Source organism: Leptinotarsa decemlineata, unplaced genomic scaffold (genome assembly GCF_025532065.1).
Source record: "Leptinotarsa decemlineata unplaced genomic scaffold, Ldec_3_MD MMD2_tig00026328_RagTag_RagTag, whole genome shotgun sequence".
Classification (NCBI taxonomy): Eukaryota; Metazoa; Arthropoda; class Insecta; order Coleoptera; family Chrysomelidae; genus Leptinotarsa; species Leptinotarsa decemlineata.
In genome coordinates, this window is record NW_027412688.1 from 6,966,304 (window position 1) to 6,985,853 (window position 19,550).

The 19,550-nt window shown below is 34.3% G+C and overlaps 1 protein-coding gene across 5 annotated transcripts in view; it reads left to right on the top strand.

Annotated features, from left to right (window-relative positions):
* The window catches only part of LOC111507773 (band 7 protein AGAP004871), a 143,246-nt gene that overhangs the window by 39,382 nt on the left and 84,314 nt on the right, over nt 1–19,550 (top strand). For 4 of the 5 annotated variants that reach the window (XM_074182692.1, XM_074182693.1, XM_074182690.1 and 1 more), the window contains one exon: nt 18,178–18,284. In XM_074182692.1, the coding sequence (XP_074038793.1) occupies nt 18,178–18,284 (107 nt within the window). The remainder of the gene's footprint in view (nt 1–18,177; nt 18,285–19,550) is intronic. The other variant, XM_074182691.1, reaches the window with a different exon arrangement.

A 19,550-nucleotide genomic window follows, 5' to 3' on the forward strand; every position in this document is an offset into this window, starting at 1 on the left:
TTCGCGGATGATTTGATATTATTCAAGGAAATCAAAAGTAAAGAAGATGTGACGTAGATAGAGTTTACGAGTGGTCCCTGTCAAATCGCCCCACATTTGATGTTGAAAAATGCTTTAGTATGTCAATTACTAGAAAAAAACTACGCAATGATTTTCAGTATAAGATAAACAATGAATATTCAGCCAAGAAGACAAAATTTAGAGATTTTGGAGTTACGCTGGATGAAAAACTCACTTTTCAGCAACATATGACCAACATTATAAACAGAGCATATAGAATGCTTGGCTTCATTATTAGGAACTCATTCAAATTCACAAAAAAATCCATATTAGTAACACTTTATAATGCATTCATGTCCATAAAATTGAAAAGGTACAAAAAAAAATTCTTAAGATTTCTGCATTACAAAAAACATGGTGAATATATTTTCAGTCTTAGTTATCATACTTCCTTGAATTCAGAAGAAAACTTGCTTTTCTATTATTATTGCATAAAAAAGTAGATAATCCACACTTGTTGTCAAGAATTTATGTGAACTGTAGTACATACTTCAATAATAGAAAAAAAATCTGTTTAAAATCTGTTTTCCGTTAATCAGCTGACGCCCCCATACGAACGACAACTCTCAGAAGTTGATAAACTTGTGCGAGCTAAGGACTAACGTGGTTTCACCTTTTAACGTGTGATTCTTAACACGGAAGGAGAAGGAAATATATATTTGTTCGGCCTAAACCTCGAACCAATCTAGGTTTAAACTCCCCACTATATAATATGTGTTCTCTTGCAAATTGTTTGAGAAATATAGATTTTTTTGTCAAATGTAATGTAAAAACATTTTTAAAAAATATTGAAATATAGATGTCATCCTTATAAATTATTACTAATTGTAATTTAAATTAAAAAGGTCCATTTGTCATTTTCAACTGAATGTATCTATGAATTTGATTTTGATTCAGGTGATTTGTAGTTACTTTAGTTTTAGTCATTTTATTATATTGAGAATGGTTATTTATAGTTTTTGATATTGTAATCGATTATTGGAATTGCTTGTTCTGTGATTACTCAATGAATAAAACAAAATAAAACCTTCGAAGTCGCTTGAATTGGACAAAATTTTCCCATTCTAGGGAACTACAATAATTCCTTCTCATTTCGTCAGTTCGAACTTCTGTTGTCTAATATTATATAAATTGATTTGAAATTCCTGAAAAAAATAAAAGATTAACCGAAAATTACAATTTTATTAAAACAAAAAACTGGAATTACAAGGAAATAACGTACAAGCTACAACCAGGAAATAAAAAATTGAAATATTAATAAAAGCTGAAAATTAACAAATATTATTAACAAAAATGAAGAATAAAATTAAAAATTAAAAGATTCCAAACCAAGTTACGTCGTTTCGATTGTTAGTATCCACAATCGTCTTCGGGTGATAACTGGACTTATTCCTCCGAGATCTGACTATTTATAGGTCATTCGAGTGCTTTCACCTTTCACCTATCCCCTCTTTCCGCTTCATTGGTCTGGTTGAGATACGTAGACGACACCTTCATAATATGGAACCAAGGAAGGTCTTGAAAAAGAAATAGGCATCATCAAAAATTACCTTCAACGGAATGGCTACTCCGCTTCATTGGTTTTAGGGGAAAATGACCGTTTGGCGGAAGTTGGTCTTTTTTCGCTTGATTAGAGGTTTCCATATGTTACGTATCTCTACGCTAGCTTGACTAAATGCGTTGTTGGACAACATATACGCGGCTTCCATGAATTTTCTCCTAAACCAGTGTTCCTCCTTGTGGATGATTTCAGCTTGAGCCCACTTGATGTTATGTTGGTGCGTCCAAACATGCTCTGCTTTTTCGAATTTGCTGGTTTCTCCTCGCTGTGTGTGTTTATTGTGCTCAGCAATGCAAACTTTCAATGGCCTCTTAGTTTCACCGATGTATGATTCTCCGCACTCGCAGGTGGTCTGGTTTTTGTGAGGCTGCTACGAATAGTGTTCCCAGATCTGAAAAAGGTCCTGATGTTATACTTGGATCCAATCCTTCTTATCCTTTCCGATCATTCTCTGATGTAGGGAAGTACAAGTACTGGTTGTGGCGGCTTCTCTTCCTTGTGAGGCTCTTGCTGTCTTCTAGCTAAAGCCTGTTCTACCATCACGAAATCACGGTCTAATAGGGTCTTGATGATTTCTCTCTTAGTCGAGATGGTGGTTGGATTTCTGGTTCAGATACTGTCCTGTGTGAGTGGGTTTTCGATATACAGATGTTACCCATTTAGTGTCGATCCTCTTCACCAATACGTCTAAGAAAGATAATTCCTTGTGGACTTTCTTCTCCATTGTGAAGGTGTTGATGTGCTTCAGGAAAGTGTCTAGTTCTGCATTCCCATGGTTCCATATCATGAAGGTGTCGTCGAAGGTGTCGTCTACGTATCTCAACCAGACTCGGGGCTTCTTGTGGGCTTCTTCAATAGCCAGAGTTTCAAATCACTCCATATATATATATATATATATATATATATATATATATATATATATATATATATATAACCGGTGAAAGTGGCGATCCCATTGGCAGTCCCTCATCTTGCGTAAAGAATTAGTCCTTCAGTTGAAAATAGCAGTTTCGTACACAGCATCCTAGTAATTCCATGATTACTTGTATCGGTAACGGTAACGTTCGACAGGAACGTTGGTGTAGAGGCTTTCCACGTCGAAACTGATCAGTTGATCCTGCTCTTTGACTTCGATTTCCTCTAGTAGTTCAATGGAATGCCTTGAATTTTTCACAAAAGATGATGTTTTACCTTGCAGTGGTTCAATTATTGGGAGTAAAAATCTCTACAAGTTCTGAGTAACTGAATCTCTGGAGCTGATTATTGGTCTGAGCGAAACCTCCTTTTTACGGATTCTGGGTAGTCCATACAAGTAAGGGAGCTTACTGTGGGTCTCTTACGATGTTCGTGTATTTTCCTTTTCGTAGCACCTCTTCGATCTTCTGTTCGTAGAGATCAGTATCCATCACAACAGTAGCGTTTCCCTTATCTGCAGGTAAGATCTTGATGGTGGTGTCTCTACGTAGCCCGTTCAGGGCTCTTCGTTCTTCATTGCAGATGTTAGAAGTTGGAACTGGTTCGTGTTCCAGCTGTTCTCTGATTTTTCATCTGAATTCTTCTGCCTCGATCTGTTCAATAAGGGAACTGATGGATTCTACTGCAGTTATTATTTCCAAAGTGGGCACAGATGTTGTTGCAATGGCGAAGTTTAGACCTTTCCCCAACAAAGATTCCTCTATGTCCGTGAGCGGGCGGGAACTCATGTTGATGACGTTGGCGGCTTCATAGTTGTCCTGTTCTCGTTCTGCATTTGGGCATTGTTTCCTCACCAACTTTAACCACTTCCTGTTGTGGGTATTCTTCATGTCTCATCGGATATTCAAGCACGTGCTTTCATTCTTGGCAAAGATTGGTGTGTGATCCTCTTCCAAGGTCTCTCTTCTTATTTCTCCAAATCGTTCTGGAGGTTGGATTCTTCCAATCCCTCCGCACACAATTCAATAGCGTAAATTTCCGTTTGAAATATAGTCGCATAGGTTCCCAGGCAGGTTGATTTCTCTGTCCTGTGTCTGCGACTGAAAACACCTGCACCAGAACCGGAAGGTGTGTTTGATCCATCTATGAACCAACAACCCGTGTTAGAAATCACAAGTGGAAAGGTAAGACCTCATTAGTCCTCAGCTCGCACAAGGTTCAACTTTTGAGAGTTGTCGTTCGTAGGGGGGTGACAGCTGGTTAACGAAAAAACAGATTTTAACAGAAAGGAGAGAGTACAAAATTCTCTATTGATCAGTGTATACCACGATAAATAAAATATATATTTTTTGAGATATGGAGCTACAAAAACACATGTCATTAAAACGGACAAAACTTTTTGAAACAATCAATATTTGCTTGTCTTCCTTGATGCCTTGCTGATGAGATGTATTCATTGCCTTGCTTGATACGTCAATAATGAGTAACAGTAAAAATTATGGAAGAGTGTCCATTGGGTGACTAAAAGTGCACGTTATGAGTTTGTACAGAGAGATTCAGATATTCAATCAAACAACTTCATTGTGTAAAGACTGTATTCATGAAGTATGTATTATTTACATGAATAATTTTTTTATGGTTCCTACAATTCAAATCTTTCTCCAAACAGTTGTTGAGTGTGGTGGAAGATCTATCTATCACTCCAAAAATTTACCGAAAACGTTATTGCTCTCTAGGTTTCGGTTATCAATGGAATGAATGATGTACCTGTAATGATGGAAATCGTTGGATTTTTCTGTGATAGGAATGATAGACCCCTTTACACCCCCTTAGCCAGTGTTTACTGAAATTTGTTGGCAGCTAACATGTAGATTGCGTTGCTCCAACAAATGCCTACCTTTGTTGAAGCAACACAGATTTTACTCAACTAAAATTCTTATTGGAGAACTTTCAATTTCTGGTTAAAGAAAAGCTTATATAATTGGAATGAAAATTAAGATAATTTCATCATGAAGTTCAGATATATGGGGTACTCCATCGAAAAACAGATCCATTAACTGTGAATATTCTGTGAGGGGATCACTCGAGTTGAATAGAAAAATATCTTGAGAGAAGACAACCAAATTCTTGAAACATATCCATAGGACTCATTCAGTATATATGAAATTGGGTTTTTCAAAGACACCTCAATAAAAGGCCTCTCAGAATTCACAATAACTAACATTATAACCCAGAAAATATGTTCTTCAAGCTTCCAGGGACTGTTCCGTTATTTGTGAGTCACTCTGTATATACTTTTTCGTACCACAGTCATGATCTGAAACGATGGATGATTTGTTATTATTGTCTCGGTATTATAATGGACCACCCTGTGTGCTCTTCGTGGAAGGATATATCTACACACTAAAAGGAAAGTTTCTACTTTCCTTTTAGTGTGTTCGTTGAGTTGCTGCTTTCATCATTACATTTGGAAAGATGAAAGCAGTATTTTTAAAAGTTTTGTGTGTATAGAGAGGTGGTTTTTTGTTATCCGCCTATAAAATTTTTCCTGATATCATATATGACGATGAACTTCTTTATTTTGATAAAACTGATTTTTACTTTTTAGCTATGTTTCGTAGATCAGATTCGCATACCTGCAGGAAACGGATATAATTCATTGGATCTTAGTAAATACGTGTAAATAAATTAATTATCATTATGCGTAGTAGTTATTCCAGGACAGGAGTAATTATGATTACTAATAACAACAAATTTAGCATTCCTTCTATAAACAATTATTTTGAATTAAAGATTGGGCAAGTAGCACACATTGAGTTTGTTTTCCTGGTTTGGAAACTTTTCTGATGCTCTTTCATGTGTGCCTCAAATAATATTTAAGTTTGACCTGTGTAAAATTCGGATATGATACACACGACAATTAATAGTAGATGGACTGAAAACTTCTAAGGCTAACACACAGATGTATTGAATCCATATGATTTTTAGTTAACCCTAACCTTTGAAAGATACGTGTACAAATTTCACAGCTGTCGGACTATTTTAGTTTGTGAGAGCCACGCCAAGGCTTGGCTTGATAAACCTCTGATCTTGTTGACACCAAACTTCCATATTTGTTGTTTGTAATCTGCATGCTTAAGTTATTATCGCTTTCATAAGATATGCTAACACTCTAACAAATTCATTCTGTGAGAACTTCACACTAGCTTGACCCAAATGAGTTAAGATTCTGTAATTTTTGAATTAGTTTCTGGAATCGAGTGAATTTTCTTTATGACTTGAATGTATAGTTCGTTGGATAGAAAAGAATCTGTTAGATTGCTGTCAGCGCTATTCACCATAATTTCAGTTCATCGACATATCTAGTCTAATAAAACAATCGAACCAGCAGGTTACTGTGTATTTTTCATTCTATAATTCCCGGCAAGTGGGTTTTCCATTACGAGAGTTCAACACGATAGATTGAGCATGTTGTTGAATTGGAAGTAATTCTTCATTCAATTATTTTATATGTTGAGAAATAGGTGCTTCCATATGGAAATATTTAAATTCATTTCAGAGTAGGCCCATTGAGATAGTTAGTATATGTTAGCAAGAGTAGACAAACTGGACAGAAAAACGTGGAAAACATTTTTCTGAACCGACTTTTTTCTTTTATGTTATTCAATGTCCAAGTGAAAGTAGTTGCTTCCAAACTGTTTTTTCTTTTAGTTTGTATCTGAAAGAAACTTCTGTGCCCGATTCACACATCCTTTTAGTTATTTTCTCTGTTCCTTTGTTTGGAAGTTTGCTATATATTTTGTAAATGATGGAGTAGTGTAAAGCGAAAAAGCTTTTCCAAAAACAAATTGCTCCTAAAAGTATTTCCTGTGCAATTCAAATGGAATTCCTATGTCGGGGATCAAATAAGGTAACTATGTGATTTTTTAAACGATCAGTCATCGTGCCCCGTCTGTGCAGATGAGGAGTAAGACTTGTCCCGAAACTTCGAAGTGCACCATCAAGAATAAATATGTTTCTTATAAGTGAAATTTCTATCAATGCTCTTTCAAATATTATGTTGTGTCGCGTACCTATGAGTGATGTATGTTTCAGTTACATAATGAATAATCGGAGTAAAAACTGAATTGGAAAATCTTATTATCGCATGAAACAATGTTCATTTGAAAGAAAGTTGCCTGAGAATGATAAGATACATGGATTATCTTGTTCTGAAATTCAACTATTTTTATTACATTTACTAATGCTAGTACTGATGGTGGATATTTTGTACTTGTTCCGTTTCATTTATATTTCATTCTTGTTCTTGCCAATTATGTATTCATAATTCTGGACAGAATATTTTCAATCACACTGAAGACAATTTGACTCAGCACTTTCTGATATAGTGCAACCTAAAATGAAATGTTTCCCATTTTAATCGACCAGGACACTATTGAAATATTAGGTGGGCTGAAAGTGTGTAGGACAACACACAGATGGCGCTAATAATATCATTAGTTGACTCAAACATTCAAAAGACACTTCTACAAATTTCACAGCTATCGGACTATTAGTTTGTGGCATAGAGCATTTTGAGTAAAGCATCATTTGTTACTTTGAAGAAAATCAATAGGAAGACATTTTATAGCTGAGGCTCTATAGTCTAGTTCACATGTACTTTTTTTTTGTAACATTTTTCAGTCCTGTCCAAAAATTATGACCAAGGTATCATTCGATTCGTATTTTTGCCTAGAAAGTTTAAGGAAAGGTCCGAAAACGCGCCGATGAAAATAACAAAAGTTATAAACAATTGAGTGAAAAAAAAATGGGGCTTTAGTTTTTTGTTAATATCTCGGAAAATTTTCAAAATTTTGGAAATTTGAAAAAAGATTTGAAAAGATCAATGAACTTGCGTGAAAAAAGTTCCGACTCCCGAAACTGTATCTCGATCATTTATAATTTGTACAGAGCCCTGAAAATAGAGCCAAAAGCAGGTAGTCTGGCTTCAGCGCGCCTTTCGTCACTCTGACATAAAAACAAAAAAAATTAAACATATCAAATGTAAATATTAGGGAATGAAAAAATTCATGTAATGTTGGGATACATCAATGAACAATAATCCGCAGAAAAAAATATTTATCCCAATTTTAACGTTAATTATAAATTTGTTAGTTAATAACTTTTTCTGAATAGAAATTTAATATAAAAATCCCTATAATTATTAAAATAAAACCCTGGCATTTTTTCCTTTGGTGAAGTTATCCTTAATAGGCAAAAAATAGATTACCGTTGCCAAAATAAAAAAATTGTTATTTTCTATTTTTATATTTACAATTGAAAATTATAATTTTATAAAAAATACATAACAAATTTTTTTTTTATAATTTTTTATTGTTTTAATGTCTCATGGCTGAAAACTAATTAATAAATTTTTTTAAAAATATTTTACAGCTATTGTTAATAAATTTATTATAAACAAATACATTGTTTAAAAGCAATTCAAAATTTTTTTTTCCATTAAGTTAATGGAAAAAAGTCATGATTAGAAAAATGGTTTCTTAAAAAAATTACTTCGTTGCTAAAAAATGCGTTTGTTAATTAACAATCGTTTTTTGCAACTAAATATTAAAATTAAGGAACCGTTTTTTTTTTCCAAATCATAAATTCTATTGTTCATTAAGGTTTTGAAAAAACTATTTTTCAATTCTTTTTTTAATTGTATAATTTGTTCAAAACAATTTTTTTTTAGATAAACAATTAAAAAAAGAATAAAAAAAGTTTTTTCAAAACCTCAAAGAACAATAGAATTTATGATTTAAAAAAAAACGGTTTCTTAGTTTTGATATTTGGTTGCAAAAAACGATTGTTAATTAACAAACGCATTTTTTAGCAACAAATAAATTTTTTGAAGAAACCATTTTTTTCTAAAAATCATGATTTTTTTTTCCATTAACATAATGCAAAAAAAAAATTTTCGAATTGTTCATGAACAATGTATTTGTTTATAATAAATTTATTAACAATAGCTGTAAAAAATTGAAAAAAAATTATTAATTAGTTTTTAGCCATGAGACATTGAAACAATGAAAAATTAAAAAAAAATTGTAATGTATTTTTTATAAAATTATAATTTTCAATTGTTAATAAAAAAATAGAAAATAGCAATTTTTTTATTTTGGCAGCGGTGATCTATTTTTTTGCCTATTAAGGATAATTTCACCTGAGGAAAAAAATGCCAAGGTTTTTGTTTATTAATTATAAGGATTTTTATATCAACTTTCAATTCAGAAAAAGTTATTAATTAACAAATTTATAATTAACGTTAAAATTGGGATAAAATTTTTTTGTCTGCGGATCATTATTTATTGATGTATCCCAACATGAATTTTTTCATTCCTTAATATTTACATTCAATATGCTCAAATTTTTTTTGTTTTTATGTTAGAGTGACGAAAGGTGCGCGGAAGCCAAACTACCCGCTTTTGGCTCTATTTTCAGGGCTCTGTAAAAATTATAAATAATCGAGATACAGTTTCGGGAGTCGGGACTTTTTTTACCCAAATTCATTGATCTTTTCAAATCTTTTTTCAAATTTTCAAAATTTTGAAAATTTTTCGATATATTAAGAAAAAACTAAAGCCCCATTTTTTTCACTTAATTGTTTATAACTTTTGTAATTTTTATCGGCGCGTTTTCGGACATGTATTTAAACTTTCTAGGCAAAAATACGAATCGAATGACACCTTGGTCGTATTTTTTGGACAGGGCTGAAAAACGTCACCAAAAAGAGCTAATTCGAGTACATGTAAACCAGACTACTAAAGATATCAAGATATCAAAGGAGTGTGTTGGACATATTGTGCATGAATATTTGGGTGTGCGAAAGCTCTGTTCAGAAATGATGCCGCACAAGCTCATAATCGATCAAAAACAACAGTGAATGGATTATTCTGAACAGCGTTTGGAGCTGTCCTACCAAAAAACCCGAATTTTTGCATCGATATGTGACAATGGATGAAACATGACGTCATCATTCCACACTAGAATCAAAATGAACCTTATTTGAGTGGACTGCACCTGGTGAACCAACTCCAAAGTGAGCAAAGTTGCAGCAATCGGCTGGCAAGGTTATGGTATCATTATTTTGGGATGCGCATGGTATAGTACTCATTGACTATCTTGAGAAAAACCATCAACAGAGACAGCGTTTTTGGAGCTTTGGAAGGAAAAATTGTGGAAAAATGGTCCAGTTCGAAAAAAAAGAAACTGATGTTTCACCAAGAGAATGTACGATGGCAAAATTGCATGAATTGGGCTTCGAATTGCTTTTACATCCACCGTGTCCCCCAGATCTGCCCCTCAGTGACTTTTCCTGTTCTCAGACCACAAGATAATGCTTGCTGGAAACGATGGAGAAGTAATCGTCAAAACTGAGGCCCATTTTGAGGCTAAAGACAAACAGTATATTATAAAAATAGTATCGAAAAAGTGTGTGACCGCTATAATTGTTGTATCGCCATCGAAGGCAACTATATTGAATAATAAAATCAAATTCTATAAAAAAAATCTGTGTTAGCCTACAAATGTTTCAGCCCACCTGTTATCAATGAAATATATGAATTTGTAGGTAATAGACAAAGTTACTAACTTTTTATTCAACTATGGACGTGAAATCTTCATGTTAATGAATCATTTCCTTCATCAAAACCTTACTTCCAATGTCAATAATAAGAAAGTCAAGAGATTAATGAGTTGTCAGTGGTAGCAAAAAATACAGTAGGATTAAATTATCATGAGAGTAGATGAGAAGAAGTTCATTGGTGCAATTCGTTTTGAGTGGAATATCAGAAAGGTATATTTGATTTATTGGAGAAATATTTTTTGGTTCTGAATTCCCCCAAAACGAAAAAGTTTTGCACATATGTTCATGAAAATTCGTCTTCCTAAAATATTACAAGTAACTCGGTGAAATTAATGATAATATGTAAATATGTTATAAACTTCTGAAGAGTCGGTGTATTTATGAATTTTGCATATCAACTGTTCAAATTCAAGTAAATTTATATTCGATCTGAGGAAAAAATATGTAAATTTTAATCTTATTCAACGAATATACCATCAAGAATTTAAAAATATAGATTTTGGTAACATGAATAAAACATGATGAAATTAGCGAACGAAAATGTCAAAAACTGTAATATCCCAGTAGAGAGACTTCTAAATGTAATTAGGGCTGATCCCTTAATCGAAAATAGTATATTCGACGATGAATTTCAGAAGCAGCTTCTGAAATTGTTGGATAAAAGAAGAAAGGCGAACAATATCTTCCATAAAAAGTTTTAATATAATGGAAGTTTAATTTTTATTCTCACATCGACTTAGTTATTTTCTTTGGGGCTAAAATCAAATGATCCAGTGACAGGGCAGGAACGCAATTTCTTTCATTAGTTCTCTAGGGAGTTTTAATGATGTATGCTGGAGTTATTATCTGATATATGACGTTTTTTTGAATGTATTTGTTTTTTCGAGTGAACCAGATCTTTGATCTATGGAAAAATCATTTTTTGTATAACTAGAATTGTTATAAAACCCCGATTTTTCACTGAGTTTGCCGGACCGTATTTTCGCGATAAAGTTGACATCAAAAATAGATCCAGAAGAACCTAGAGGCACCTAAATGGTAATAATAATAAGCCACAACAAGCTCGTCATGATTCAGAGGTCCATAAGGTTCTCTCAGTGAAAATTAAAACCATAGTTCACAATTCGCTTTACGGGATTCCGGATTAGCAGCTCGGAAAAATTCAACGACGGGTACACAAGATAGAAGCTAAGATCAAGTCAGCGAGATAATGCGCGTTCTGTATCCAATGTGTAATGGACATCCAACCTAAATAGTCCAGACCTGGCGCAGTTTAAAGCTTTTGGTAGAGAGCTTCAACAGCTTGAGATCAATGAACTGCGCAACCCGATAAACCTGGATATTATTCGAGAACGTTAGGAAAACTATATTGCTTCAGGTCCATGTGGGCTAAACAGTTATTGTTGAAAAAAACTACTCGTGTATCGCCATATGGTCAGATTTTGCATCTTTACTGGAGGAACAGCAGCCGATTCCGGATATTTGTGGATTCCAAAGACTTACAGTCCACTTACAGGCTTGAATTCGTATCGAGTCTCATTCAAACGACTACCATTCACAGTTAACTCAATATCCGAACTAGTATAAGAGCAGAGAGGGCGAAAGATGAATATATTCAGCCGCTAGAAAGAGTAGATGTTATCCTTAGAATTTCAAATAGAGAGGATGAGTTGAACGACACATTATTTTTAAAGAGTATGAACTGTTTTTCAGAATTTTACTTCAAATCGTCTTCACAAATCGCAGAACTGAGAGTGATGGTTTCTAGATTATTATTTGAAATTATTGCATTGAATCTTCTTTTAGAAGATTAGGTAGCAGTGTTTTGAGTCCTGTAGTGTAGAAGAGGAATATTATTGTTTTCTTCTCGTTGGTTTCATTACTTTCACGAAAAATAGCGGTACATTTCTAAAAAAAAATGATAGGCATTGTAAGGTTCGGACGAAGATATATTTGAATTTTTAGTAAGCATTATCCTGTGCAGAAGTTCAATGAAACTCCTTCAAACAAGACATTTCACACAATAATATTTGGGAAAGTATTTTATTTTCTCAAAAAATCTCTTTGTCCAAATCTTTCATGCCCTTTTCTGAATTTAATGAAATGAGCAGAAATCCTTTAAACATATCTGTCATTACACATTTTGATAAAGCGTACTTGTCTGTAGGCATACCCGGCAAAACCGGGCCTCTCACTCTCAAACACATGACATGTACTTTCTCGTTATCTTATGAATTGTTCTGGACAGTATTTATAAATAAAAAAACCACAGTTTTTGAACTCGCCTCAAAATTCCTGACAATTTCAAAGGAATTGACCGACATGCCCCAATTTTTTGCCTTTCAATATCATCAATATATGTCTCCTTATTATAAACGTCAACTAGATCAGAGCCTGTATTTATTTGTGTTTGTACATCTGCAAGTGTTATTTCATTTATATTCGAACATATATCTGTGTACTGCAGCTGCAGCTGCAGTACACATTTTCCAGAGTCCAACCTGTGATAACATCATTCGTTTATTGACTGAAAACTTCTAGATTTATGTAGATAATATTCCTGGATCACATTCTTTCAATTCCAAAGCTTTTGCTGACATTGTGTCGACAAATATCCTATATAACTTCTCAAGGTCGTTAGATTGATCAAGAATTTGATTTTGGCTGTTGAAATACTTGACCTCTGATATTTTCTGCGATTGAAGTAGGTACCTCCCAATTCTATGATCACTCTCGAAGCTTTATGAACTCGCATCATTCGATCAATCAAAGTCACAACTTTTGCGGATTCTCACTTTAGACCCTGTAGCTGACAATCCTATATTTACGATTTTCACACCATCTTCAAATTCTGTACAGGAATTTGTTCTGTGCGCCAATGTTTTGAGGTGTGAATTCATCGCATTGCAAGCATCATTTTATTACAATAGTTCCGCGTGAATAGGGCGTGAATAAGTGAAGGTCGTTCAAAGTCAAATCCAAAACACTACCTACTCACCATGTTCATCTGTACTAATCCTTCTGGACTTTTCATTGTGGAGCTTCATAGAAGACATAGTATTCAGCTCAGCTTTCGGCAGTATTGACGAACTGAAAAAAATAATAAGAAGGGCTTGCATCTCTACTTCTCTCAGGTACTTTTTTTACTCTTCGCGTTTTATCGGCTCCCCACACGATTGCAAAGTTTTCAATTGGTGTCCATGGACAAAAAAGTAATTTCGTGTGCTGATAGAGCATTTCTTTTTGGCGAAACAAACTGTTGAAGCCAAGGTTTGGCTTGATAAACATTATTCGAACTTTGCACCAGGAAAATCAAAAGTTGGTAAGTGGTTAGCTAAGTTTAAACAATGTGAAATGAGAACTGAGGACGATACACGCAGTGGATGCTCCAAAGAGGCTGTTACCGACGAAAACATCAAAAAAGTCCACAAAATAATTTTGGATGACTTTTACGCAAAATCTCTGTCCAAAGTGGGTGCCGCGTGAGCCCTCAATCGACCAAAAACAACAACGAAGTGATGATTCTGGGTAGTGTTTGAAGCTGTTCCATCAGGAAAACCCGAATTTATGCGTCGATATATGTCAATGGCTGAAACATGGCTCCATTATTTCATACCAGAATCAAAACGATTGTCATCTGAGTGGACTGTACGTGGTGAACTGACTCTAAAGCGTGCAAAGACGCAACTGTCAGTATTTTGGGATGTGCATACTATAATATTAATCGACTATTTTGATAAAGGATAAAGAATAAACAGCTACTATTACATAGCATTGTTGGAACCTTTGTAGTAGGCTATCGCGGAAAAATGGTTCCATTTGAAGAAGAAGAATGTGTTGTTTCATTTAAACAATGTCACAAATCAGTGAAAACGATGCCAAAATGGCATGAATTGGGCTTAGAATTGCTTCCACAACCACCGTATTCTCCAGATCTGGCCCCGTCGACTTTTTTTGTTCCCAGACCTCAAGGTAATTCTTGCTGGAAAAAATGAGCACCGATGAAGAGGTAATCGTTGAAACTCAGGCCCATTTTGAAGCTAAATACAAATACAGGCAACTGTATTGAATAATAAAATAAAATTTTGAGATTTTTTTCTATGTTAGCCTATAACTTTTTAGCTCAACTGTTATGACGAGAAAACATGTCATGTTTTGGCTGTCTATCTACATTTTTTTACAGGCTTTATATTAGCCTCACCTGTACGTATGTTTGTTTGTTTGTCAGTTTACTTATAACTCTCAAGCTCGAGATTTGTATTTGTCAGAATTATCCACATTACTGCATGGTCTATTCGCGAGCAGATGACGCTGTACGCAACCTCCTTGATATATCGACATTATTGCTTGATCTCTTCGCCTCCTTGATATAATTCGAACTCATTTTACATGTATTTCTTCATTTGAAAAAAGTATTCTTTTTATTAACTTGCGCGCCTGCTGCCTTATTTGTAACCCTCCTTTGCGCGCCTGCTGCCTTCCTTAGGCATGGTAGCAGACTTCTTCTCCGGAATCGGAAAATGTCAATCGTCATTTTTCTAAACAATATACGGCTGATTTAGATACAATAAATAGAGTTCAAAAAGACTAAAGAACACGCTTTTACAGCATAAGGAACTAAAAAATGAGAAATAAGTATAGTTTAAAAAACTAAAAAACACGCTTTTAAAGAACATCGAACTAAAAAGTAAAAAATATATTTTTTGAAATAAGCTCAAAACAATAACAAACAAAAAATAATAGTATTTTTGTGAAAAAAACGTGAGCGCTTTGTGCCATATTTTTAGTATATCCAGCGCCCGTCGCTTTTTTCAAATAATACTAGTATTTTTCGTTCGTTATTGTTTCAAATATTTTTAACTTTTCAGATTGATGTTCTTTAAAAGCGTGTTTTTTACTTTTTCAAACTATTTTTTTTTCATCAATAGATTGCCATAAAGTGTGAATCTAAACTCATATATCGAGTACAGTGATATCTGAGAAACTTGTATTGGGTTGAATTTTATTGTACAAATATTGTAATACGAACATATCTATTTTCTTCAATATCTACTACTGATTTCTTAGCTACCATCTATATAACTTCTCTTGATTGGTTAAAAAAAATAAATGCCTATAATATAACTTAATCATCAAGCTTCTTAAAAACTATTTCGCAGATGCATTCGTTATATGTATTGAACTTCTTAAATTTTGCCTCAGTATTTCACAAGATCTTTACTCTTGTCTTCCAAAAATAATTTATTTTATCATCAGTAAACTCCTCACATTCATTCTACAACCGATTCTGTACTGCAAAGGCACCGATTTCAGAGCATCTTCAGGATTTTTATGCAGTGCTTCACATTGCTATCAAAAGAAATAGAATAAAATGGTCACCAATATGTCTTGGTGTCGCTGGAAGTGCAAAAGCTGCTTCTCAAAAGCTTGGAACACTGTCCCGAACCAGAAAACTGTACACACTTCAGCAACTTTTGATGCTTTATAATAGGGGAGCCCAAGCGGGCATTTCGAGATTTACGGAAGCGCGGCAGATTAATATACAGGGGGATACCTTGTACCCGGTTAAGTACCTCCACCAAATATGAGCCCCATATATAAGGCCGCCTGTGAGGGATAAAGGATCAGATTAGTAAATAAAAATTGATCATCAGAAATTCTCGAGCGCGTCAGATTAAGGTAGGGTGAGTTAATTACCTGCTAAAAAGTGTATATTCCAGTAATCTGACAATTTGAGAGTGACGTAAAGAAGGGGGAGGGCATCAAAGTTGTTAAAAAATAACGTCTTTCAACATTCTCGAGCGTAGTTAATTTTTTTTAATTTTGAAGGAAATAATTCAAGGATAACGAAAAATATATAATCTGACGATTCTCGCAAGCCGAAATAACAAAAATTCGTCGATAAAGTTTGATGCGTGCAGATGTGTGATACCTATATTTCCCTCTCCGAGTTTCTATTCCTTTATTCTCTATTCACTTTTGCTCTATCTATTACTCTCTCACTCCGTCCCCACTCTAAATTCTGTTGCCATGACGCCATCACAGTTGATCACAGAGACTCGTTCGTGATGAAGATGAAGATGATGATTAATTAATCAATTGATTGATGGATGTAGTCATTACTATATTACTATACTACTATAGGACGAAACTGCAGTAACATTAGTTACAAATAAAAGTGGTAAAAACCATAGAAAGTTCCATTTCTCTTTTCTTCATTAATTAATCAATTGGTTACAAAAAATTAAACTTTTTTGAGCACTATTTCTTATAAATACAAGTATTTTACTTAAAAAACATACACTTATTCATTTGCATGCTATTTCCTGAGCTTTTCAATTAATTAAGTTCAATGAATTGAAAAAAAAAAAAATATATTATTTTTGTCAGATTAGGCGAATATCTCTAGATAATCGTCAGATTATGAGACAGCACGTCAAAACATAAGGATGAACCATATATATCTTAATCTGACTCGCTTGAGTATTTCAAAATGGCGAATTTTTTTTGCACATCATAATAATGGGCGCGAGTTTACGTCAGATCGAAATTGTCAGATTATTGAATGAGAGCTTTTTTTTGTTGCACTTAACACCCCCTTAGAAATTCTGACGCGCTGGATTAATTTTTCTTTCTTTTCACTTTTAACCGTTACGTACAACCACCCACATCATGCAAACGATCAGATTAACATACCAACATTATTAAAAATACGTAGGAAATTGATGCTATCAATATCTGACGCGCTCGACTCTATCCATGCAACAGTATTTTTTTACATATTTGAAAATCTATAGCCGCTTGCCCCACCGATGAAAAGGTATATATTATATAACATTTTTTTTCTTCATATCATCTAAGCTTTGCAACCTGATATGTCTCAATGACGCTCGAGTAAATTCTCATTTTGCATCGTGGGCTCCCCTGCTATTATAAAGCTCAGGTCAAACCTTCTTTGGAGTATTGTTTTCATGTATGGAGCTCTGCCCCCAAACATACCCTGAAGTTGCTGGATTCCATCCAGAAAGAGCCATCCGCCTGATCGGAGACGCGAACATCACGTGCAACCTTGATAGCCTGGAACATCGAAAAAAGGTTGAAGATTGTTCCCTGTTCTATAAATACTTTCACGAGAGGTGTTCAATTGACTTGACACATTTGATTCCACAAAGAGCGATACATATTAGAAATACGCGACACAGTGTGGCTGCCCATCGTTTTGGGGTTCAACTCAGTACACCTCGAACTTCACTGTTTAAGAACTCTTTCATCTGGAGAACTGTTTTTATGTGGAATGAACTTCCTGAGAGCGTTTTTCTAAAATGGGTTTGATCTCCAGCGATGCAAATCCAATGTGAATCACTACTTTCGCACAGGCACTGCTCTGAGAGCGCCTTAAGGATTTTCTTGTAGTGCTTGTGTTTTGTCCTTAAAAAAATCTCTGGAAAAAATGTGATAGAGAAGTTTATCGATGATTCATCTATAAAATCTTTTTTACTTCTTTAATCTTCCACTTGAAGATGATCATTTGGTGATCGAAACACGTGTCAACGTCTTAAAATAACGGTTTGGTATTGGGATGAAATTTCAGTAATATTCACATATTTTTTCAGTATATTCTTTGAAATACCTTTATCAAAAAAGTATTTTGAGGAGCACACTCTATTTTTTATTTTTTATTTATCTAGCTTTTTCGCTTGAGATATCCAGTTTTTTCACCAGATCTCTAGTTTTTTTTAGAGATTTTGAGAAAAACTGAAAAAGTTGAAAATTATGTCGAAGTCTCATGGAAAAAGTCGAAAGCTCGAGAAAGAAGTCCTCATCGGGATAAGAAGTAAATGTATAATTGAAAATAAGTATGGCTTGTAACGTTTCGTAAATGTTCTCCTAAATGCTGTTTTGTACTTTCAGATGTTCACCAAGTACTAATCTTGGAATATCATCTGTTGAGATTTATACAAAAATCCACAATTTCACAAGGTCTTTTTCGGAACTCAATATATTCTTTTATTTTCAGCAGAGCACGTAGTTGAAGAGTCCAAGACATGTGGCAAAATTCTTGTGATTTTGTCATGGATAGTCGTCGTTTTGACTATGCCGTTCTCCCTCATGGTTTGCTTCAAGGTTAGTTTACTTTTAGTCTTGATATATTGAATACTTTTATTCCGTGAATGATCAGAGAGATAGCAAATTCGTTTTGAATTCATATAATGTTTGTTTGAAGGTGATTGACAATGTTTCATGATGAATTTCACTAGTTCGGACTTCCATTGTCTAATATGTAAAATGATGATTTGAAATCCCTGAAACAACTTAAAAAAAAGAATTAAAAATAAATAGCTGTAAATAACAATTATATCTGTTTGAAATCTATTTTGAAATCTGTTTTTCCGTTAATCAGCTGCCGCCCCCATACGAACGACAACTCTCAGAAGTTGAGAAACTTGTGCGAGCTAAGGACTAACGAGGTCTTACCTTTTAACGTGTGATTCCTAACACGGTTGCAGAATCATTCCAGCTTCAACCAGATAAATTCTCTCGAGAAAAATATCTGGTCGAGGCGGGAATCGAACACACGACCTTCCGATCGTGAGTCGGACGCACTACCACCGCGGCCAATTCCACAACAGCAAAAAAACCTGAAATGAAATAATAGTGAAATAAAATACAAGTAAAAATAGAACAATTGAACAAAAATTGAAAATAAAGAAATACAAAATGAAAATGAAGACAAAAATAAAAAATGTTAAGAGATTTTAAGCCAAGTTAGTTCACGACGTTTCGATTGTTAGTATCCACAATGGTTTTCGGGTGATGACTGGACTGATTCCTCGGAGAGATGACTATTTATGGGTCGTTCGAGTACTTTCACTTATCCCCGCTTTTCATTTTTTCCGCTTCACTCATTCAGTGGGAGATAACCGTCCGGCGGGAGTTGGCCATTTTTCGCTTGATGATGGGTTTCCATATGTTGCGTATTTCTACGGTAGCTTGGCTGAATACGTTGTTGGACAACATGTATTCAAGGAAGCCGCATACATATTGTCCAACAACGTATTCAGCCAAGCCAGCGTAGAAATACGCAACATATGGGAACGCATCATCAAGCGAAAAATGGCCAACTCCCGCAAAACGGTCATCTCCCATTGAACCAGTGAAGCGGAAAAAATGGAAAGCGGGGATAAGTGAAAGTACTCAAACGACCCATAAACAGTCATCTCTCAGAGGAATCAGTTCAGTCATCACCCAAAGACGATTGTGGATACTAACAATCGAAACGTCGTGAACTAACTTGGCTTGAAATCTCTTTTCAGTGCATAACAAAATGAAAACAAGCAATTTTGAAAAACGCACAAATTCACAAAAGATGTTTGAACAATCTCCTATTTT